At 41.8% G+C, this 25,552-nt stretch overlaps 1 protein-coding gene across 1 annotated transcript in view; it reads left to right on the forward strand.

Moving 5' to 3' along the window:
- FGF10 (fibroblast growth factor 10) overlaps window positions 1-12,543 on the forward strand; it is a 91,684-nt gene extending 79,141 nt beyond the window's left edge. Inside the window, exons 2-3 of the mRNA XM_081881704.1 lie at window positions 1,472-1,575; window positions 6,950-12,543. Of these exons, the coding sequence (XP_081737830.1) occupies window positions 1,472-1,575; window positions 6,950-7,168 (323 nt within the window). The 3' untranslated portion in view covers window positions 7,169-12,543. The remainder of the gene's footprint in view (window positions 1-1,471; window positions 1,576-6,949) is intronic.
- Window positions 12,544-25,552: the final 13,009 nt, after the last annotated feature.

The following is a 25,552-nucleotide window of genomic DNA, read 5'->3' on the forward strand; positions in this document are numbered from 1 at the left end:
GCCAGCTAAAGCGACAGTGGGAAACAACTAGGCCGGCCCTGCCATTTGCCAACGGCGGATTGCAGCAGAGTGCACATAATCAGCCTGACCATGTTCTCCTTCCTATTTAACAAAACTAGATTAAAATGGACAGAATTTTTTTTGCCCCGTTCTTTTTGAGACTGCCATGCCATCTGTGAGTCAGATACCAGACGGCACCAGTCTGTCTGTATGGCGTTTAACATGTGATGGGCTCCATACCCCATGACCATTGAACCACATAACTGTAGCGTTTCCAACAAACAGTGGCTCTGGAGTCCATTTTTGGAGCCAGTCCTTTCTGAAGATTGAGTTCCATTTGATTCTAACTGGAGAAGTCGGCACTGGTCGTATTTATTTTCATTCTCACATTCACACTCCGCCCTTCCTCCACCCTTAACAAAAGACTTTACTATATGGGAAAGTTGGCTTTGAAATGGATTCAAGGGCACAATCTGATTTAGGAAGGGTCTCATATATGACATGCCACTGTACTTGTCCTAATTCACACATAGTGTCTAGGTCAGCACAAAGGTCTCTTGAAATCTGTACCCATGCATCTCTTTTAGAAAATGTTACCAGCATTTAGAGATTTTGATTGTATCAAGTGGTATAAACATTTTATAAATAAATGAATATGCAAGTTTTCAGACAGCTACTAAGACCAAAGAAGTATGTAGATTAGTGTTGATATATTTTGTGTTTGCGTGTATATGGCCAATAAAGCTAATCTGCTTTTTTTAAGTGTGTATTTGGAAGTGCTGGACATGTACGCACAGCCCATCCCTGTGAAACTCTGCCCATAGTTGTTGGAGGCGGGTGAGGGAAGCTAAACATATTTTATTATGAACAGACTGGAGTGGTTTTTCTGTTATCTGACTGAGTGAGACAATGTGTGGCATCAGAGTTAGCCTAACTATACTCCAGAATGTCAGACACGCTTGCCAAGTGTGGATGTATCAGCTTTATATGGCTGGGAGATTTAGTTTTATCTTAATGTCCTAAAAGGAATAAAGTGCTTACCACTGTTTCTGTGTTTTGGGATGACTCTGCCGCTCTATTGCCATATGCTATAGATTTAATTTAATGCTGTGGTTCCTATGTCTCTTTTGATAAATTTCGGTGAAAATCTACACTAAGAAGGGTTGAGCTATTTCAATATTTATGAAGTTTCAAATAGAGGAATAGGAAAGGAAACACGGTAATTGAAACAACGTTTGTGTATATTCTTGCCGTGAAAGTTTCTGAAGCGGGTTTGTCAGTCGCTCTGGATATTAACAGGATTTGAGTGAGGTTTGAAAAGATCCATTTTAATTCTAGCTCTTTATCATAGTTATCCAAAACATCCGCCTTTCCCCCCTCCCACCTCTCTCTCCTTGCTTGAATGATGAGATTCCAAATCTTAGACCTGAACCATTCTCATTTTCCTTTTCCTTTTCTCCTTGGATTGTAGGCATATTGGAGATAACATCAGTGGAAATTGGAGTTGTAGCAGTTAAATCCATTAGCAGCAACTATTATCTAGCCATGAATAAGAATGGAAAAGTCTATGGTTCGGTAAGTATGTTTCTCTGCCTTTATTTATTTAATCTGTTGTATACTGTTCCTACGTTGGTCCCATTGTACTGAGCAGGACTGTTTTTGGAATTGGGCTGAAAGAGAGTCTGCTAACTTGTTTTCAGAAGCAGTTGGTTTTTTGCATATATATATACATTATATATATATATATATATATATATATATATATATATATATATCAGAGTAATATATAATCTCTGAACAAGTTTTGGCATAGATTATGGCATTTGATTTGAGGCCATGTTTACTGAAGTTTTAGACCACTCTTCTTCAACCTTTGGTCTCCAGATATTGTTGGACTACAGCTCCCATCATCCTAAGCCAATGTACCAATGGCCAGGGAAGTTGGGAGTTGTGGTCTCAAAACATCTGGGGACCCAAGGTTTGAAAAATATTGGTTTAAAAAATATATAAATATCCAATATTGATCCTCTTATCATCTCACCTCAATCTTCTTTCCAAACCCTTTGCAGCCCTATTAAATTTCCCCAGTCTATTAATGCTCTGTATGTGGGTTAAACCACAGAGCCTAGGACTTGCCGATCAGAAGGTTGGAGGTTTGAATCCCCGCGATGGGGTGAGCTCCCATTGCTCGGTCCCTGCTCCTGCCAACCTAGCAGTTTGAAAGCACATCAAAGTGCAAGTAGATAAATAGGTACTGCTCTGGCGGGAAGATAAACGGCATTTCCGTGCGCTGCTCTGTTTCGCCAGAAGCGGCTTAGTCATGCTGGCCACATGACCCGGAAGCTGTACGCTGGCTCCCTCGGCCAATAAAACAAGATGAGCGCCACAACCCCAGAGTTGGTCACGACTGGACCTAATGGTCAGGGGTCCCTTTACCCTTTACCTATAGTTCAGAAAGCAACCCTTTTGCTCTATTTTTAGACACCATTAAAATAGTTTCAAACATAGTGGTTTGAGAGCTCCTCCCCTTTTCTAGAATCATTAGCTCTATCATTTTCTGATGATCTACAACTCAGCCCAAGAAGATGTCATAAATAGATATTTGTGGCTGTCTGGCCAAGCCCCATAATTTGTTGGAATCCCCAATTGGTTTCTTCTACTTCTCTCATGCCCAACTGTTTTAACCATATTGCCTCTTTAATGTAATGAACATTGCTAGGTTGTACCAGATGCTAAATGATACAGGACCGTAGCTCAGTAGTAGAGCCAACTGCTTTGCATGAAGAAGATCCCAGATTCAATCTCAATGTAAGACCAGGAGATTCCCCCTACCTGACACCATAGAGAGCCACTGCCAGTCAATGTAGACATTACTGAGCTACATGGACCAATGGCTTAAGGCAGATTCCAATATTCCATATTCACTCTGCCTGATTCCTGAACTATAGGAAGCTTGCTTTATCACTTCACATCATACATTCTAAAGCTCTTTAAACTGTCATAGCTTACCCAAAAGACTTCTGGAAGCTGTAGTTTGTTAAGGGTGCTGAGAGTTGTTAGGAGAATCCTGCTCCCCTCCCAGAGCTACAATTCTGAGAGTGGCTTACACGTCAATCCAGGGAACTCTCAAAACTACAGAAGTCTTTGCTGATGCCAGGGATTGGAACAGGGCCCTTTGGCATCCAAAACATAGGCCCTTCCACTGAGCTATGGCTCTTTCCCTAACTATGAAGCCACCTCCTACCAGGTCAAACTATTTTCCTTCTCTGCAGTGGTGCCCTCCCTGTGGAATGCCGCCCCCCATCAGATGCCAAGGAGATAAATATAGCTTTTAGAAGACATCTGAAGGCAGCCCTGTATCAGGAAGTTTTATTATGTTTTTATGCATGTCAGAAGCCGCCTGTGGTGGCTGGGGCAACCCAGCTGTATGAGCGGGGTATAAATGATTTATTATTCTTATTCTTATTCTTATTCTTATTCTTATTATTTGATCCCTTTAACTGGTGATGCCAGGGATAGAACCTGGAAACGTCTACCTGCCAATCATGTGTTCTACCACTGAGCTATTGTCTGTCCTTTCAAGGTAAAACTACCTCTTCACTCTTGAGTGGGCAATGCTCCACTCATGACTCAAACAAGTAGCTAGAGAATTCTCTCATCAGCTCATTTCGCCTAAGAAGCTGGGTGTTAATTATTTCAATAAATGCTTATATTTGCTTCCTGGATTAAATAGCCCCTGAAATATTATGCTATTTAAACTTCATTGCTGCCTATGAAAATAAACACCTGCCATTCAGTAGCTACTCAGTTTGAAAGCCATGTTATGAAATCTCAAATAAAACTGAAGCCCAGCTGCATTATTTTTTAAAAGAAATAATCAAAAGCTTTTAAGTAACTCTCAGGTGTGTGTTCAGTTTTCTTTTCACCATTTTTGCCAAACAAACGTGCCGTGATATGTCTCTCACAACTGTGTTGTAACATCACGTAATGTGAAAGCAGGACTGCAGCAGTGGGATTTGAGAAGTGGGATTTGAGATCAGCCCACCCCGTTTGCAAAAAAAGGGACAATGCCTGCCGCTTGCAATTTCTAAAAATACTTCTATTTTAAAAATAATTTATATTGTTGCCCAACAAATCAGGTGTGCCTTTTGGGCTTCTTAAAAATGATTTAATTGATTGATTTAATCAAGCTGCAGTTTTCCAAGCTAGACGTTGATCCATAACATACTTATGCCCACCTGTTGACTTCCTATGTCACAGCGCAATCCTGACAATGTCTTCTCAGAAGTAAATCTTACTCAGTTCATGGAGGCTTACTCCCAGGTAAATGTGATTAGGATGGCAGTCTCAACTCCAAACATCTAAAATTCACAAAATATTTAATGTTAATTTTAAAAAAATTAAGGTGTTGGAGATTGATCTTTCCTCCTCCCATAAGTCAAAGAAGGAATGCCTGCCTGCAAAATAGGTATTTAAAAATTGCATATTTCTCCAGAGGCCGTCGTATAGTCAGAACAATGGAACCCACATGCTTATGACCCAGATTTGGCTGTCTGGAATTGAGATCAAAATACCAGAGGGTCGAGAGTGAAAGTTCCCTATTGGCTCTGATATGCAGAACGTTTTGTACCTTAGCACCAAACCCATGATTAACAGGTTATTTTATAACATTTCCAGAATGTTCTAGTTAGAACTTTTATTCCCAACAAGACCTCCTATGCCTGGATTCAGACTGGCATAGATGTTTGGCTTTTATAAGCAGATGGATATGAAAAATAGCCTCAATAAATTTTTCCTAGGGAAAGCTCTCAAAGATTTCCAGCCTAGCTTTTTCAATAAGATATGAGGCATGTGCAGAACATGTGTAGAGCAAAGGCAAAATCAGTTCATAGACTTGATGCTCAACAGAACCTCCATGGAGCTATCCTCATGCAAGGAGAGAGACTATTCACTTCACACATATACAGCCATACTTTGAAATTTGCACTTCTCTGAATTTTGCAATGCAGTTCTCTTGGCAAGTAGTGTCTATGAAAATATATACTCACTAGGGTAAAGCTTGCATAAAAGTGCACATATTAGTGCAAATAGCATGCAAAAATGCATTCTATAAGGGGGAAATAATTTTCAAAAATGTGTATTAGGCAAAAAAATGCAAACAAATGTGTGCATATCAGGAGAAATTCACACTATAACACTGATAAACTGGTACGATAACTTTTTTTAAAAAAATCACAAACTGATGTGGAAATGTGAAGAAATTAAGAGTGGGGGAAATGAAAAACAAAGAGAAACCAAAATTCTCTAATTTGCCAATCCCTATCCTCTTGTTTGAGTCACATACAGTGGTACCTCGGTTTACGAACAGTCCTGTTTACGAACTATTCGGTTTACAAACTCTGCAAAACTGGAAGTAGTGTTCCAGTTTACGAACTTTACCTCGGTCTACGAACAGAATCCGAATGGTGGAAGGGCACCAGCAGTGGGAGGGAAAGCACACCTCAGTTTAAGAACAGATTTAGTTAAAGAACGGACTTCAGGAACGGATTAAGTTCGTAAATCAAGGTACCACTGTATGTACCACTGTTTAGGCCCTAAAAGCCCTAAACGGCCTTGGTCCAGTATACCTGAAGGAGCGTCTCCACCCCCATTGTTCAGCCCAGAAACTGAGGTCCAGCGCTGAGGCCCTTCTGGCAGTTCCCTCACTGTGAGAAGCAAAGTTACAGGGAATCAGGCAGAGGAGGGCCTTATCTGTAGTGGTGCCCACCCTGTGGAACAACCTCCCATAAACAACTACCAGACTTTTAGGAGACATCTGAAGGCAGCCCTGTTTAGGGAAGCTTTTAATATCTGAAGGACTACTGTATTTTAATATTTTGTTGGAAGCCACCCAGAGTGGCTGGGGAAACCCAGCCAGATGGGTGGGGTATATCATTGTTGTTGTTGTTGTTTTTATTATTATTATTATTATTATTATTATTATTATTATTATTATGTTAGCTTCCTTGGAAAGCAGGAGGAAGGCATTTTAAATGAATTAGATTAAATTTACTTTCCTACGCTTCTTTCATTTTTTAAAAGAAAAAAGAAAAACCCACCACACAGGAAACTACCTCATACTGACTGCCTTATACAGAGTCAGATCACTGGTCCAGGAGGAGAAAGGAAAAAGGAAAAAGAAAGAGGGGGAGGGAATCAAATTGGCTCCAAGCCAAAGGCCAGGCGGAACAACTCTGTCTTACAGGCCCTGCGGAAAGAAATCAGATCCTGCAGGGCCCTGGTCTCATGAGGCAGAGCATTCCACCAGGCTGGAGCCAGTGTTGAGAAAGCCCTGGCTCTGGTTGAGGCTAATCTAACTTCCTTAGGGCTCGGGACCACTAGGGTGTTGCTATTTATGGACCCTGAGGTTCTCCATGGGGCATACCGGGAGAGGCGGTCCCGTAGGTACGAGGGTCCTAGGCCGTGAAGGGCTTTATAGGTCAAAACCAGCACCTTAAATCTGACCCTGTGCTCCACCGGGAGCCAGTGCAGCTGGAAATCATGCATTTAAAGCACTGTTATCTGACATTAACAGTTATGGAGAATCCTGGGAACTGCAGTTCGTCAAGAGTGCTGGGAACTGCAGCTCTTTGACGTCCTCACCGTACACTAGGCTTCCTCAACCTCGGCCCTCCAGATGTTTTGAGACTACAATTCCCATAATCCCTGACCACTAGCTAGGGATCATGGGAGTTGTAGGCCAAAACCAAATGGAGGGCCAAGGTTGAGGAAGCCTGCCCTACACAATCTACAGTTTACACCTTTCTCTATGACTGTTAAAGTGGTATAATAGGGCTTTGAATGTACAGTGCAGATGTGCCCAAAGTTTACCAGTTCTTTCTTTCTTGCATCACTTTGCATTCTAACCTTCAGTCTGTGCATGTGTTTCTTTTTTTTTCATGTGAAACAGAGGGAGTTTAACAATGACTGCAAACTAAAGGAGAGAATAGAAGAAAACGGATACAATACGTACGCGTCGCTGTTTTGGAGAAACAACGGGAGGCAAATGTTTGTAGCCTTGAATGGAAAGGGAGCCACGAGGAAAGGACAGAGAACCAGGAGGAAAAACACAACCGCTCATTTTCTCCCCATGGTCGTCGAGCAACAGATGAAGGGCCTGTTCTATTGATAGCAGTTGAACCAAAGATCATTTGTCAGGAATACTTGGTAATCCTCTTGAAGAGGGAAGGCAGAAACAGTGCAGACGTCTGCTTGATTGAAAGGAGGGGGGAAGCCTTTGAAGGTTTTGTGCTCTCTGCTGGCACGTGAAGTACTGCTAATTAGTTCTGTGTCATATCTTATAATCAAGACACAAGCTGAATCAAATGGGATGGGAGCTCTTTCCAGTGTGAACAAAATTATTATTATTATTAATATTATTTTTTATCTCTGCGATAGAACTTAAAGGACATGAGACAATGTATGGAATGATGTTGGGGGAAAGTTATTTATGGAATACTAACTCATATCAAAGACCTTCATTGCTCATTCAAGCCTAATGATCCCATGAACAGTTAGGCACGCAAGCATTTACTGGAAATTCATGGATCCTCATATGCAGCGATAAAGAAGATTCTGGAATGGTCTTGTGAAAGAAATGAATAGGATTAAGAAATATAAGCACATTAGAGTAAAACTGTTCTAACAAAATAAATAGTATGGTTCCCCCGCCTTGTATGCTTATGCCATGCTTTTGTACTTCTCCCTAAGTTATTTATTTAATAGGATGTTAAATATCTTTCTTCTCTCTTTTTTTTTTTTTTGTTCGTTTGAAGGATTTTCTCAGTTGCTTCCTGTTGCATTGTTGTTCTTTTTCCTTCTCTGTGTTTCATACAAGATTGACAAAGTCAGATGTCAAAAAGCTCACACAAGTGTCCAAGAGCAGAGAAGAGATAAGGCTAGGGCTGTGGTTTTTGTTTGATCTTGTTTGTTTGTTGTTTGTTTTTCCTCTTGAAACTGGGTTTCTTTTTTCTTTTTTTAATTTTGCACTTAAAATCAATAGGATCAGATATGCATGGGAACTGCAACGTGACCTGTGCGTTTGTTGTGTGTGTGTGTGTGTGTGTGTGTGTGTGGTTTTTGTCAGCATCACTGATAGTCTTTCCCTGCCACAGGAACAAAAGTTCTCATCCTGCATCATCTGAAGAGTCTTGCTGCTGTTTTGAAATGGGCTGAGTTGAACTGGTACCCAGATGTACATTTCCCTCCAACATATTTCAGTTAAATGCCTGGTCCCAAAGATGCTGAAATTTAATCAGAGCTCTTCGGCAGGTTTTGTGGAACAGACCGTAAATGCATCCAACTGCATCTTATATTGGTGGGATTATATGTTTTCAGACTAAAGCTGAATTAAGTCTATGGAGTTGCTAACATCTGACAGAACAAATTTGCCTTCTCCTTCTCCCCCTGAAAAAAAGTAAGACAGAAAAGAGTCAAATCTTTTGACTGCAGTCAAACAATTTCAGAAGAGCTGGGATGTATGTGGTGTTGAAAAATTGCAGCCTCAATCTGAATAATCTTCCCTTTTTAACATAGGGTAGCTTCAGATGTTACATAAGACCTGAGGGAGAAGATGTAGGAGTGAATGGCTGTGGTCCTCTAGAGAGATGCAGGTGCTTCATATCTCTATCTGTGGGAAAGATACTAACGTTCCAACAAGGAGTGGGCCCATGCTGCTCCTATGTAACATTTGGAAGCTGGCCTACAGCTCTTCATCATCATACTGGCTTTGGATACAACATGCATACCACTGGTGTGAAATAGCAAAAGTTAGTGGTAGCCCCTATTACAATCATTTGGAAACAACAGGGAATATGTTCTTAACTGAAGATATGGGGTTGGGTTGGATGTTAATTTGCTATCTGATGAGAGCATTGTGCATCAACTCTTGTGCTCTCATTCCCTTGCTTTTGAAAACCTGAGGAACAATGGCTGAGTGCAAAATGGCGGAACATGTAAGTGGGGTGGTCAACTTTTTGTGCAGAACGGGCAGCAGGGGGCCCTACAAACACCAGGGACTGATAAGCAAGACCGAGCAGTTGTCTCGTGCTTCTCTCATGTCAACACTGTGATAGTTTGGAGATTTAGCTGTACCTCTGAGATAGGAGCGGGCGAGAGCATTCTTTCAGCTTTATGCCATTTTAATTTTATCCCTTTCTTTGTTTCACTGAAAAGAACCAATGACATATAAGGCACCCCAAGCCAGCTTTGCTTTGCTCACCATGCACATGGCAATGTGTCGAGAGCCGGTGACAGGCCCTTGTGTCTCTGTCTGACTGGGACCTAACATGGAAGAACTGCATAGTCCTTTCTCAAACCAACTCGGACAAATAGGGATATCTGGAACCCCCTCCCTGCGAAGTGCCTCTGAATCACTGATAGCTTATACAAAGAGCAGACCATGTGATAAAACTATTCCTGGACTTTGCCATTTCAGTCCGTTAGGGAGGGCATCAACATATACTGTATATACTCAGTGTAGAGAAATGAAGGTACCAGGGAGATAGCAGATTCCTTTCTAGCATTCTTCCTGGTGGTATATTGTTTTTTTGTTTAAATGTGTAGGGACTTTTCCATGGGAGAATATTCAAAGAGTGGTCTGAGCCTGGAAACAGTTTGACCATGTGATCTGCTGTTTGTGTAGACTAGACGTGAGACTGGAGGTCTTCAAGCTGTTGGGGATGCTTTAGCTCTGGATTGGGCAACATGGCGTACAAGGTCCCCTCCAACTCTATGATTTTAACTCTAGAGCCCAGGATTTCCTGCATTTAGCAGGGAATGGGCTGTGTGGCCTACAAGTTCCCTTCCAACTCTATGATTCTGAATAAAGCTGTTTGCCCTCTTGCGGTAGACTTTTCATAACCCCTGACTGGCAAGGTGGATACTGCCATTCTTGCCCACTTTAACACTGACTAGAATAACCACACTAAAGTGAACAGGTCTACTCTGAAGTAAGTGACTTGAGGATTGCAGCCACTATTATCCATATGTGTATATAACTTCTGAGAGCCAGTCTAAAAGCAACATCTTAAATGTTCTTCATTTATCGCAATATATACAATGGCTCTGAAATGCAATATTGGGCACATTTTTAAAATGAAGTGCTCCTATTTTCACAGCTTACACTGAGCAAATGCGATCTTCAGTTAAACATAATTATCAACTTCGTTCAATCTGAAAAAAAACACCTATATGATTTTTTTGTTTTACTTTTTTTTTTCCTTTAACGTTAGAAAGCTGTGGATAGTTCATCAATATAACCATAAAGAGATTCATTTTGTTAGAGCAAGTTAAGTAGAATACTGTACATCAAGCCAACATGTACCACTCTCTTCACATTGTATTCCACTAAATAAATAAATAAATGCATATGTCTTCTTTGCAGTGTCTGTAGCGGGAAACAGAAGTAGTTTTGTTAATACTTTGATTTTGTTCAAAATACTTTAAGGGACTATGTCGATGCTGTGACTTTGATATTTCTCGTCACGAAAGAAGTCAGTTTGGTTTCTCATTTTGTTTGGAAATAGAATTTTGATACAGATATTTGTTAATTGTGTCCCTTTTTAAAAAAAACAAATGTATAACCTCTACAAAGGCTGATGATATTGCAATCTGTTATTATCTATTAGCTACTTACCCGAGTCCCTGTTAAACCAGCATGAGGGGAAAATCTATATGCACAATCCATTATAGTGTGGAAGGGATTGGTATAGGGAAAACACAGCCTGGCTGCTGTTCGCTCCATTTTTGGCAGATGTGCAATGCGTCACCTGAGCCATGTGATATGGGCCATGGAAGGAGAGTGCATCAAACTATCCTCATCCGGCTTTCCCTCGCACCTGGTTGCGAGTTACTCAGAGTCATTTGGCCAAAAGGGCCAGAACATTCAATTGAGCCCAAAGCCAGTTCTTTCCTATTTGGACCATAGATGTGTGCTAGGATGGAATGTGCCTACAGCTTTCTCCTCGAAGTATGAAATGTTCAAGCTGTATTTCCTGAAGTCTCCCTTTAAAAAAGTGCTTCCCTTATACATGGGATACACTAGGAAGTTCTTCTACACAAGGTGCCCCCCTCCCTCCAGTGAAACACATGGCAATCCCAGTCTGATGTGGCCTGAGCCGACGAGGCAGCCTTAGGACATGTGGCTAACATGATGTGCTCCGTATCTTGCTGGACTACAGCTCACATCGCCACTGGGCCTTGCTGATGGAAGCTGAGGTCCACCAACTTATAGAGAGCACCACACTGACTACCCTGGGGCTAATGCATACTCTTAATTTCGTTTGTGGATGGAAAAAAATATATGTAAAGCTACAGGCAGTTGGTGTTTTGAGATGCTGGAGGTAAATCTGGTAACCTCAGACTGAATAACGAAATGCTCGTTGTCATATCAGGAGAGCACTTCCCTTGCGTTACATTTGCTTTTGTTTTGTTTTCAAAGTGATAATTGCATCTGACAAGGCACCGTGGACCACCCACAACAAAAATTAAATGTTTGTTTGGCAAATAAAGGATTGAATGACCACTCTTCTGAACAGCATCTAGGGTACAAACAAGGTTCTCATGTCACAGAACCATTAACGTTGCTTTGGGGTCTGGGGGGGGGAGGGGTGTGTGTAAACATTCATAATTATAGCATTTCGGAAAGTTGTTTTTTTTTTAAAAAAAAAAAAAGCTTCTTGCAAAAAGAAAAAAAGATATACTGCTGCTTGCAGAAGCTTGGAAGCAATAGTCCCCATCCCATCATGCCGAAAGACAAGAGTATGGATATGTGTTTTCTTTGGGGTGGGAGTAGCTGAATTTTTCTTTTATAGCCTTATAGAAATTTGTTTGTTCTACCCCTCCCACCTCAAAATCCCGCTGATGTTTCACCTGAGGAGCAAACACCCATATTTGATTTTTAGTTTGCTTTCAGTGAACTCGGGAGACAATCCTGGGGTGTGCTGAAAGTAAAACTCACTCCCTGATAAATTCTGCTATTCTTATTGAAATTCCTCTGGGGTTTACTTTGAAATCCTCCAGGTAGCATTTCACTTGAGGAAGACCCACCAAATTCTCTTTGCATTTTGCTTTAAGCAAAATTTTGGGAATACCTCTTTAAGTGGAAGCTTTTAACCACTTTGCTGGTTCCTGGAGATTTTCTTTCTCCCCCAAAAGCCTTTGTTCAGCTGACGTGCTTTGGTGCCCTCTGTTGCAGGACTGTGCTGCAGTTGGGTTTCCCAGAGTAATACCGTTCCACCAGAACACCGGCATGATCCTCAAGGAACTTAATTGTGCACAAATCTAATTGAAATGAATCAGTAGGATTCTCATTCATTGCAAAGAGGCTTGTGCCAGGAAAGTTCCCAGGTAGACGTGCCCTAAGTATTTTTCTGTCTCCGTCATAAATATGAGACAAGATAAAAAGAAGGTTATTGTATGGTGTTTTTTTATTAAAAAAAAAAAGATTGAACATGTATAGTATATTTAAATAATAAAAAATAATAAAATTCTGGGAATAGAGAATGTTTTTGTATGTGTGTGTTTTTGTTTTACTACTTTGAAACAACATGAACTGTAAAAAAGAGCATTGTGCCATGAAGGGTGGGGTTTGAGAGCCTCCATACAAACACTGGGTAAGGGGGAAATCAAATAAAAAATATACTCATTCAATACAGGTTGGAACAGTCACCTTGACTGACTCCATACAACTAATAATAATAATAATAATAATTAGCTGAATTTCATGGAAGAAGTGCCATAGTCCATGGCCACTGATGGGTACAGAGAATTTTGATAAAAATTGAAACAGGAGTAGAAATTACCAAGGAATACAATCGGTATTTGCTGTTGCTGCTTTCAGTCCATAAATGATAGGTGGTAATTGATTATGTTTCTTCCCCTTTTGCATTGTGTTTTCTTTCCATTGAAATTAATGGGGTGGTAATAACGTAAGGGATGCGGGTGGTGCTGTGGGATAAACCACAGAGCCTAGGACTTGCTGATCAGAAGGTTGGTGGTTCGAATCCCCGCGATGGGGTGAGCTCCCGTTGCTCGGTCCCTGCTCCTGCCAATCTAGCAGTTCGAAAGCACGTTAAAGTGCAAGTAGATAAATAGATACCGCTCCGGTGGGAAGGTAAACGGCGTTTCCGTGCACTGCTCTGGTTCGCCAGAAGCGGCTTAGTCATGCTGGCCACATGACCCAGAAGCTGTACGCCGGCTCCCTTGGCCAATAAAGCGAGATGAGCGCCACAACCCCAGAGTCGATCGCAACTGGACCTAATGGTCAGGTGTCCCTTTACCTTTTTAATAATATAATGATGTAATTTCACCACAGTGGATGGTGGTTGCAAAACATCACTTTTCATGGAAGATGAACTGCAGCAGGGGCCCTCCAATGGTCCTTTTTATTATGTAATCAGTATGATTTTTGTTCATGGCGGTATATTGTTAGTGCCTGCAAAAGTTCCGGGGTGGACCTTTGGCTTCATTCCCATCTACCACATGCCCCACAACTACCCGTTGAATTCCTGTAGCTTTTTATACCACTAATGTTCCTGGCGTGGTTGGGGTGTCCACTTTCGCCATACTATAGCGCAAGAGTGCCCCTCCAGGTCAGGTAACACTAGTAATACAATCCCAAATGCGCAAGAACCATCAACTTCAAGGGTTTATTTATATACCAAAGCCCCCCTCCCATTGGTCAACAGCATATTAATGCAAGAGAAATACAGTGGTACCTCGGGTTAAGAACTTAATTCATTCTGGAGGTCCGTTCTTAACCTGAAACTGTTCTTAACCTGAGGTACCACTTTAGCTAATGGGGCCTCCTGCTGCCACACGGTTTCTGTTCTCATCCTGAAGCAAAGTTCTTAACCCGAGGTACTATTTCTGGGTTAGTGGAGTCTGTAACCTGAAGCGTCTGTAACCCGAGGTACCGCTATATGCAATAAAAGCACAACCAATCATTCAAAACAATAGCAAAGTCCCAAACTACCCATCAATCACACTGAATATACCTTAGGAATGCCACGTAACCCTCTGGCAAGAAACAGAGAAACCACCCAACAAGTCGGCAGGTACAAACTGCCCTCCTGTTCCGCCAACGGGTTCTCTCCTTGTGGCAGAAACTTCTCCTCTCTCCCACCACAACCTACCAGCCAAGAAACAACATGCTCAATTAACCCCACATTGTAATAACCAGAGCCTGGAGGTAAAAAAGAGGGAGGAAATCCTACAAGCCAGGGGGTGGGAGGAACAATATCCACACCAGCAAACTCTCGTCCTGGAGCGTGAAACAACTTATTTCTCTCTCTGCTAAAGTGTCCCCACCAGTCCCACTGGTCTGAAGCAGGATCAAAGTCAGCTCTGCTTTGCCAGGATTTGCATCAGCGCTGCACCAAAGCAAAGAAAGAATATTCTTCCATGGGTGTTTCGGATGTGGGAAAGGCAACAGATAGAAGCCCATTTTGTACATTACTGGAGTGATGTTGTGAACTGTCAGGATGAAAAGGAGAAGGAAGAGGAGGGAGAGGATAGCGAAGGGTATAGCCGGGACTGGGATACACTGGGGCAAGCAGGGGATGGGGAAGGATGTACTCACAGGTGATGGAGGATGTCAAGGGGATGGGGGGTTGGTGCACAAGAACCAGAGCAACAGGACCCATCACCAGAGCCAGAGGGGTCGCTGTTTCCACAAACACAACAGCAGGCTCTGAGGGAGCATTGGGAGGGATGTTCAAGGAGGCTGAGGCAGGTAAGTACCCACAGCCCAGCTCCCTAGCTGGCCAGCTCTGGAAGTAGGTGTGTGATTCCTCAGCTGGAGTAGGCTCACAACTGGTGAGGGACGCATGTCTCATCAAGTCCAGATGCTGCAATCAGCATGCAAAGTAAAAAAGAGAAACAGCACTGAGATACTGTGTCTACTCAACTGCCCACATTGATAGATCTTGGCTTGGATGCTCCTGGACCTTTATGGGAGTGTGCTTTGTGTTTGACTATGGACCATATCCTGACTGCTGGACTTCAGACTTGGCTCCTTGGGTTAAACCTGTACTGTGTCTCTTGACCTTTGGACTTAGCTTGTGTCAATTAACCCCTGGACTTTGAACTTTGGACTTGGCATACTGACTTGCTGCCAAGTAGACCAGGGGTTCAGGACAAGCAGAGAGGGGTGTTCTTCTAGGTGGCCTTGTCCCATACTGCTGCGGCAACAACTTCTTTTTTACTGTTTATAGAATTTATATCTTCCTGAAGGAGCCCAGGGTGGCAAACGCACAAGCACCCTATAAATCACCTTCTGTACCCATGCATGCACATAAAGGCTGATCTTAGCCCAAAGGTGCTCTCTTTTGTGGTAAAGGATCTCCAGTTATAGGGAAAGCTAGTTGGAATCCATTTTAGACCATTGTGAGAGAGAATCTTGTTCTAAGGATATAGATCCTATTGGACATGCACCTCCCCTATTTAACTTTTAATGTTTTAAATTCTAGTTGATTTAGCAAAATCAAATGCAAAATTGTATGCTGATATATGGATTGTATACTTATATATGAATATATAAATTGTATACTTTATGTGGAGTCTATATGTATTTTATTTTTGATGTCTTTTGATATTCTACTTTCTTCTATGTACAAGTTGATGTTACTTACGACGAAACGGGGCAGCCTTTTTCATGGGTTACTCCTTCTCCTTTGCAAACCTATTTCCAAGAGTATCTTCTCTTTGAGTTCATTCAGATGCCATTATCTAGCTCATACCTTTATTATTGCACTGGAAATGGACTCTTGTTGAATCTCCTAACTTTGAATCCCACAGGTGGTAAAGGAGCCCATTGTTACATGTGAAAATGTCGTGCAATGGGGTTGGATGCTACAACATATTAATGCAACCAGATGTTAGCAGGGGGGAGAGGAACTGATGCAGTGGAAGGTAGGCTGTTAAATCATTTGCTCAGCTGTCTCCCCACTGAAAGGAGGACTTTGGCATGCCTACGGAGTATGACTCATATCTGACAGCTCCTTTTAAAGACTCAAGGCAAATACAATCACTAACACACAAACCAATTTATTATTTCTGAACGGTGCCAATTTTCTGTGATTTTTGTCATCCATTTCTTTCAGCTCTTCTTGCTGATTTGGCTTTTTTCCCCTTCCTCCCAGGCTCTTAGGACTCCTTTGGCATCCTTTGCCTTGAGATCAGCATATTTGTTTGAAAATAAAAGTACAGAGTCTTTGCCATTACAATCTCTCACTTCTCTTTGCTGGCTTCCCTGTCAGTTCCAGAATGAATCTCATCACCCTTTCTTGTTTTACTTTACCCCACTTTCCACAGCCTTCAGTCTTGCAAAAAAAAAAAAAAAAAAAAAAGGTACTTGCCATCTTTTAGACAAAGCTTTTTAATCTGCAAAGTGCATTACAATCTTTATTGTAATTGGTTGCTCTTGTTGTGGGTGCGTTAAAATATTTTTATTAAACTCTTAACATAAAAATGGTTACATAACATTTGCAGTGAGTGTGTCACTTCATACAGAGTTGGCTTTCTTAAGGACGAGACCTCTCCAAAAGATTGTATGGGGTGGAACCTAAGTCCTGCTGATGGTTGATAAAATCAACAAATGGCTGCCATATAGCCAGAGCTGTAGCTAGGTGATCTTGCACCCCTGGCAGAACCACCCAGATTGCGCCCCCCCAGCCACAGACAAATTAGCTCTTCTTTCTGCCTCTCCTCAAATCCTGCCCCATGCCCTTCCACCCATTCAATCCACCCTCTTTTTAAAACCCTTTCTTATGATGCAATAATCAATATTTATATTTATGGACATATTTTTAGCCAATTTTGCTCCCCTCCATCGCTTGCGCCCCTGGTGGGGGCCTACCTCACCACCCCCTAGCTACGGCCCTGCATATAGCATGGGACCAGTCCTTGTTTTGGTGGTGCCCCTTCCAAGCCAAGCATAGTGAGTTAGTTTTTCTATCAGGCCTGCCTGCCAGACTCTATTTAGCTACTTGCCATATGGGAGGCCTGCTGCATCCTTTCAATGTGATGTTCGTTCCGATCTGGCTGGCACCAATAGCACAGAGAGGAGCGTTTTAATATGGGTGGGTATATTGTCTATTTCAGTGATTGACAGGAGGGCTGTGACTGGGCTGAGCAGTGTGCTGTGTCCAGAGATGGAGAACTGGGTGGCAAATCTATCCCTCCAGAGGCTGGTCATCTTTGTACAGGTCCACCACATGATAGTGCCAATTTCAGGCATTCTCTCCAGTAGAGGGATGATAAGTGATGTGTTAATTCTATGGAGGCAAAGGGTTGTCCAGTGACATTGGAGCGGTATTGGTTGATGTTTTTGCTATTGGTTCTTAGGGTATGGTGTGAGCACATGTAGTTCTTCCTGTGTGACTATTACTATGAAACTGACAGGATGACTACAAATAAAACTGTATCTACATTCTAATCTAGTCATTACATACATATACAAATATTGACTTCCTTCCTTTGTTCTAAGACCTCAAAAATTTTACTCTTTTTAAATTGTTGTGTCTAATGTAGATTACCTCTATCTTTATACTTTTTACATCATTTTTCTTTTTCTTTAACCCTGCGTGTGTGTGTGGTTTGGTTTGGTTTCTTTTCTTTTTCCTTTTTCCTTTTTTGTGTTTTGTTTTTCTTTCTTGTTTTTATAGCTTTATTTTGGATTCAATGTTTGTAATTTTTGTTGTAATTTTGCATTGAAATAAAAAGAAAGAAAGAAACTGACAGGATGATTTGCACCCATTTTCAGGAGTGTTGCACATACCAGTGAACAAAACAGTCTTGATCTGGTGTATGTCCTTTATACATTAGATCAGCAACTTCATTCCGTCCCTATGCCTTGAAAACAAATCTGCACACTTTCAAAAAACTTAATGAGGTGTTCCAAGGGCTTCCCTGAATTCAGGAAAATATGGGATTACTGTTAGCCAAGTAAGATTGTCTTCCATAAACACGGTTTTGAGTCCATAGGTGACTGTGGAGGCCAATTTTGGATCCACTTGTCCTTCCACAGTGGGGACATTGGTTTCTGGGTGGGAGTTGATCACGGTGTGGATTTGCCAAGTGTGCCTTCCTCTTAGCATGTTTCTTTGAGTCCTGAGTTCGAGTGTCTTCAAAGCCCATGACACCTTTGGTATAGGCTGTTCTCTAATTGGAGCACTCGCAGGCAAGTGTTTCCCAATTGTTGGTGTTTATACTACTTTTTCCCCCATACAGTGTACATATTTTCCATAAAGTGTACCTGGCAGTCCTCTGTCCGTATATCCTGGCAGCCCTCTGGACAGTTGGAATCTAATTACCATTACATTACATTGCAACTCTGTTGTGATACACCACTGCTTCCAGGAGCTTATTATACATGCAAATTGAGGGCAAACCAGTATTCCAGAGGTATTTGTGGCATTATCACAGAGGTACCATTTGTGAAGTTATCTGCATTTCTGTTTTGCTTCTTGATCTATACAAGTATTGGGGACATAGCTGGCCATCAGCTGGATATCAGCAGGTGTTTCAAATTCTCATTTAGCCTTCAGTGCCTGTTAAAACTGCTAGTTATTTTCAGTGGTTGTGGCTGTTATGTGATGTAATGTGCATTTACCTGTCCACAGGGAACAAGACTGAGACCACCAGGCATGTGCTCCTATGTAAAAACACTACACAGCCATTACTGGTAATAGTTTTCCATCATTAACAACCTGAGGTCAAATGCAAGGCAACAACTTAGAAAGGAAGTGCACCATATCCTATTACAAATCCCCTGAGCCATCCTTAATTCTCCCAGAATTAAGTGTACAAGTGTGCTTAGAGTGTTGAACAGACTAGGAAACATAAGCAGCTAAAGCCTTAGCAACTTAAAAGATATGGAAGCCAACCCAACTCTGTTTGGGGGCAGTTTTGTGTTTGTTTCTTTGTTTTGCTGACTAAGTGGTGAAATGTATGTCTGGTGCAATTTGAGAGCAACAAGACCAACCATGTTATGGTAGGTAAAGTATGCAAGGCAGCTATGTCTAGTCCACCAGTGCTTTTTGTCCAGATCTCTCTTGATTATTGCTGACAATCATGAGATGACTTGTCCATGGGATGGTTGATCAAGGAACAGGAAGCCTAGAAGTGAGAGAGGTCACAGAGAGGACTCCATTTTTCCTGAATTGGGGTGGTCCATGTAGTGCCACCCAGATGTTATTGGACATGAAACATGAACATTGGAAGTGTGTCCAAGAAACAGAACCTAAGATAGGCTATGCATATGAAAGGGTGGGACAATTCAAGGAAGAATGGGAGTGCTTTGCAATGTTTGGGACCTCCCTCCATAGAATCATGGAGTTGGAACGTCCCTCAAAGATTATCATGTCCAACCCTCTGTCCATGAAGCCTGCCTGCCTACAAGGTGACTATCCAGCCTCTGCTAAATAAATAAATAAATAAACCTCCAATGAAGGAGAGTTTATTACCTTCCAAGGCAGTCTGTTCCACTGTCATACAATGTTCAGGTTCTTTCTACTTTTCCTTCAAAATCCACTTTCCTGTCATTTGAACCTGGTGTTATGGCTTCTGCCCTCTGGAGCTGCCTTCCCCAAGCCTGGTGCCTTCCAGATATTTTGAAACACTGCTGACCATTGGCCATGCTAAGCTGATGGGTGTTATAGTCTGAAAACATCTGGATGGCACTAGGCTGAGAGAGCCTGTTCTGGGGCAACAGAAGATCCATCTGCTCCTAAGTGCATATGGCAGCATTAACTGGGGTCCTTTTTTAAATCGGCTATCGTATCACCTCTTCTCCATCCTGATGGGCTATCAAGATGAACCCTTATATTCTGTGTTTGGGAAGGATTCCATTTGCCCCAAAGGTGGGGGGGGGAAGCATGCTGTTTACACAGGAGACAAAACCTCATTCTGAGATTTTATTCTAGAGAATCTTTGGAGGAATCCAAAGTCTGATCAAGTTACAACTCGCAACTAATAAAACTTTAACAAGGCATTCTCAAAAGGCAAAAGTGGGGACAAATTAGGGACAGCAATTTACCAGGAACTTTAACCAAAAAAAAAAAAAAAAAAAAAGTCCTGGCGTAAATAGTGACTAGTAAATAGTAAAAAGCTGTGTGGCGCTGTGGCGCTGTGGGTTAAACCACAGAGCCTAGGACTTGCCGATCAGAAGGTCGGTGGTTCGAATCCCTGTGATGGGGTGAGCTCCCGTTGCTCGGTTCCTTCTCCTGCCAACCTAGCAGTTCGAAAGCACGTCAAAGTGCAAGTAGATAAATAGGTACTGCTCCACCAGGAAGGTAAACGGCGTTTCTATGCGCTGCTCTGGTTCGCCAGAAGCGGCTTAGTCATGCTGGCCACATGACCCAGAAGCTGTACGCCGGCTCCCTTGGCCAATAAAGCAAGGTGAGCGCCGCAACTCCAGAGTCACGACTGGACCTCATGGTCAGGGGTCCCTTTACCTTTAAATAGTGACAATTGGAGCTTACAGACCATCACAAGTAGTAAGTTGTTTCCTTCCTCCCCCTCCTCAAACTCCTGGCTGAGACTCAGTACTAAGTGGGGGTAGGAGGTGTTTAAGAGTTAACTTCCTTGTTGCTTAAATATCCCATGCCATACCTTTTTCAGGTTCAGCAAAGTTTCAGAATGGACCCAAACTGCATTTTATCCCAATGGCTTCTCCTGTCTGCAACACGCAGCCACTTTTTGGTTTTAATTATTGATGTTGTCTTTCTTTGTTTGAGGCCTTCCCAGTTTCTCTGTGTTGTTAACATTTCTCCAGTAACATTGCTGTGCCTCATGTAAATACAAAGAATTTTCTTAAGTCGAGCCAGATCGCCTTTAATACTTCACCGTATAACTAGTGCAGCCCTAATTAAATAGAGGACAGATGGCGGTCCTCATATAATACACAGAAATCTTGTGAGGTTTGCTCTTTTTTTATTGAGCATGAAATACATAACAGATTTCTTGCCACCTAGGTAGAATTGAACGAGATACAACTTCCCTCTTCCCTTTCACGTTTGTAGAGTCTTTTGGAAACATGCTGAGCAAAAATAAATTTCAAAAATTGTGCTTTCAAGGCTTTTGGAGCAAACACTTGAAAAGCCCAAGTTCTTTGAGAGCAGTGACCAAAGAAATAGAAAAATCAAGGTATTAGGTGGGGCAAAGGTTGTAATACAGAGCATCTCCTCCACTCTTTGGAGACAAGGCCCATTGGGGCCCATTCACAAGGAATCCATGCATGCAGTACAACAGAATTGTCCTCTCCCCCACCCCGTCTCTTCCAAGATCTAGCTGTTTGAACATGCTCAGTAGGTAGCATTTGGAGAAGCGACTGACTACATTGAGAAGATTCCCGAAATCCAGGCTGGCCCCAAAAGAGAGAAGCAGCTGTTCGGGTATTGGGAATTTTGCTAATTTATATGCCCGCTGTTGGAGGTATTTGCAGGTACAGTGGTACCTTGGGTTACATACACTTCAGGTTACATACGCTTCAGGTTACAGACTCCGCTAACCCAGAAATAGTGTTTCAGGTTAAGAACTTTGCTTCAGGATGAGAACAGTAATCGTGCTCCGGCGGCGTGGCAGCAGCGGGAGGCCCCATTAGCTAAAGTGGTGCTTCAGGTTAAGAACAGTTTCAGGTTAAGAACGGACCTCCGGAACGAATTAAGTACTTAACACAAGGTACCACTGTATGTCCTGAGATCAAAGCGTCAACAAGAGGTCCTTTTTAAGACAACAAAAGGAAGTTAATTGTTTTAGGAGTGGTTAAGGGTATTTTCTGATGGAATTAATATGGGGCCTTAATAGTGAAGCCAATATGGTGGTGAAATGTTTCTTTTTTGCTAGTAAGTGTTGTCAGATTCCTCAACAAATCAATATTTTATTAACATTCCAGCAATCTAGGCTGGCACAGGAAGAGAGAAGCTGTTCTAGAGTGGTTGAGGAGGCCGGCTTTTAAGTAGAGGGCCACATTCACACCATACATTTAAAGTGCTATGGTCACCATTTTAAACAGCCATGGCTTTGCCCAAAGAATTATGGGAACTGCAGTATGTTAAAGGTGCTCGGAGATATTAGGAGGCCGCTATTACCCTCACAGAGCTACAGTTCTCAGAGTTCCCTGTGAAGAGTAACTGATGACTAAACTACTCAAACTGAACCACTGGCATCTCCAGGTAGGAATAGGAGAGATTACCTGTCTGAAGCCTAGGCAGTGTAGACAAAGCTGAACCAGAAGGACCAATGTTCTGTCAGTATAAGGCAGCTTCTTATGCTGCTTTCCATGGCTGTGACATCATGGATCTTTTGCTGAACAGCTCATTCATGGTGCAGCAACAGTGATGGGATAAGCAAGGGAATACTGTCAATCATATGCTATGTCTCAAAAGTTTTAAGATGTGTAACATAGGTGTCCCTTCAGGGTGAGCTTTCAATATGTATTTCACTCTTCTTCTTCTTCTTCTTCTTCTTCTTCTTCTTCTTCTTCTTCTTCTTCTTCTTCTTCTTCTCCTGCTCTGCTGGATCAACAAGGGCACCAGATTTTGATATACCCGTGGTTGCAAACTCCACAAATGATTTAAATTCTGACTAAACAATTGGTGTCTTTTGTCCCAGGATGATAGGTCAGTCTGACATGTTTCTCAGAAGCTTCCCCATGAAACTAACTGTAGAGACATCTTCAGCATGTGATTTTTGGAATAACAGTAGCTTTCCCTGATGTCATCTCTTTCCCTGATGACACATCTCAGAGGCAAGACGTAATCTGCTTTTCTTTTATTTTCTTTTTTCATTTGCAAACTACAATGCGTTTAAGACTATGAAGAAGAGCCATACTGGATCAAGGGGGGGGGGTGTCCATCCAATCCAGCATTCTGTTTTCTACAGAGGCCAGGAGATGCTTCTAGAAGGTCCACCAATATTCCTCCTTTCTCATTTGCCGCCAGCGTTTGGTATTCAAGGGTATATATAGCCTCTTGAGATGCGAGCTCCATGGCTCAAATCCATTCATGGCTCTGTCCTCCATGAATTTGCATAATCGCTCTTCAAAGGCTTCTAAGAGGCAAATGACAAGATGGTAGAAGCCAACCAGGTTGGCAGTTGAGTCTTATTTCAACACTGGCAATGGGACAGCATCCTGCACCAAAGGGTGGCAGGATAGCTTAGGTGGGGAGCACAGGGGAAGCCAAATGACACACACAGGAAACAGACTTGAAGCCAGTACTGGAGGTGGTATAAAGCCATTGTGGTTAGTAGCTATTGATGGCCATTGATGTGTCTAATGCTCTTTTAAAGATATCCAGCGAAGTCCTGGCATAATATAGTTGAATTGCCTACTCCAATCTAACAGTTCTGCACTTAAATCTATTCAGGACCAACCAAAGATCCCAGGCCATTTTCTAAGGCAATCTCACACACAAAGCATTGCAACAATCCAAACAAGCAGCTCCCTATTGCTCTAGCAATTAAGTATGATCCCATGAACCAAAAGTTATATTGTTAGGGGCTGGAAATAACTGCCTTAGATGTCTTCAGTAATGACCTTTTTCTGATAATTACCCACAAATATTACATGAGCTGAAGTAGGGGGAGGCTGTAACGTCCATAAAAGTTATGAGCAGCTGGTTAACACAATTCAGAACCAGGAGAGCTTGTAAATTATTGTTCTCTTCCCCCCCCCCAGTGCCTTAGGAAAAGGATAACTTAAATGCAGCTGTTCTCACATTTTATACAGAAGTGTTGCTTGATATGCAGGAGCTCCCAGGAAATCACTTTCATCTAATAAAGATGGCGGGTGATAAATTCAGATCAAGGGGCGCAAATAATTCCATCCTCCTGGAATTTCTAGCAAATAATTCCATCCTCCTGCAATTTCGAAAACTATTGTCACTTGTGGTTTTGTGTAGCAAAATGTAAATGCCCAGCTCTACTAACCAACCTCTGCAGGATGTCACAAAACAGCAGAGTCATCAGAGGTGCAGGGAGGACTTAATGGTCATAAATGGGGAGGGGCTATTTAAATGGTTCATGTGCATTACTGCACTTACTTTAAAATATGGTGAGCCGACCCTGATGTATTTTTTTTGGGGGGGGGTGTCCTCTTGTTCATTCTGCTAGGTGAGGCCCTGGACTTCTGCACACACACACACCAAGTCCTGCCCTGCTGGCACCACTAACGATCATTAGCATATTTTCAACCCTACTATGTGGAATCCAAACTGGATGTGACGTGCAGGATACATAAAGTGTCTTTCAAAATTATTTTTTTTGTTGTTGTTTTTTAATAATATTTATTAACATTTTAAAAACTGCAAAAGAAAGACAAAGAATTTAAACAATACAATACAATACAATACAAAAACAAAAACACCACACAACACCAAACCCCAAACATTAAATTAACAAAACCAAACAAACACAATTTAAAACACATCTAATAAGTTCAGTATCTTAACTTTCATTTACTTGTTTCTACGACCTCCTCACACCTCCCTTTTTGTATTCCACTTTAATTAACTGTTTCAGCAATTCCTTTCCATCTTCCTCTGTTTTCTGTCCTGTAATTTATCTTAACATATTCTAACCTTATTTTTCCCTTTAATATATAATTGTCTTAACATATTTTAACTTTATTTTCCCTTTAATACTCTAATAATCTTTTTGTACTTAATTCCTTGTAACATTTCTACTAAAGCCATATAGCTCCTTTCCAACATTTTTCTAACACTCATTAATTTTACAATATTTTAATAAATAGTCTTTAAACTTTTTCCAATATTCCACTGACTCTTCTCCCTGGTCCCGGATTCTGCCAGTCATATCCGCCAATTCTCTATAGTCCATCAACCTGGTGATCTTCTGTCCGATGCTCTTAACTCTTTTCCAAGTCCCTTCTGCGAGTCTTCTTCATGAACTTTACTTTGCCTTCCACTGATCTTATTTTCATTTTCCTTCCTTTGAGGCTAAAGAGTAGATCTCGGGGAAACTCCCACCTAAAGATGATTTTATTCCTTCTCGACAGGACAACCAAATCTCCGTAGTTGAATCTAAAATCCGAAAGGTATTTCAGGACATCTTTCAAAATTTCCACTCTTGACTGTTGTTCTTCTAAGTTCCTCTGGTAGTTCCAACAGTCTCTTATTTTGTTCTTCTCTTTTTTCCCTCCTCTTCCAAGTCCGAGAGCCCTCACAGTTTTAATCTCTTCTTGACCCAAGTCCCGGTCCCAAAAGTCATCAAATTCCTGTGTAAGGAAATCTATCAAACTTTCCTTCTCCAGTTCAGGTAGGGCTCTGATCCTCGAAATCTGATTTTCTTTAAATTCAATCATAGCAGGCATCAACTTATGGTCATCAAATTGCAAAATTATTTTGAAATTCCATTCAGCTATGGTCAGCAGAGAGGAAGTGAGCAATCCCATACATGTCATTCATATCACACCTGAGACCCTTTAACTGGAGATAAAGAGGTCTGAGCTGGAGACCTCATCAGTTCAAAGTATGGGCTCTCCCACTGATCA

This window comes from Podarcis erhardii, assembly GCF_964252035.2.
Source record: "Podarcis erhardii genome assembly, chromosome: 11".
Classification (NCBI taxonomy): Eukaryota; Metazoa; Chordata; class Lepidosauria; order Squamata; family Lacertidae; genus Podarcis; species Podarcis erhardii.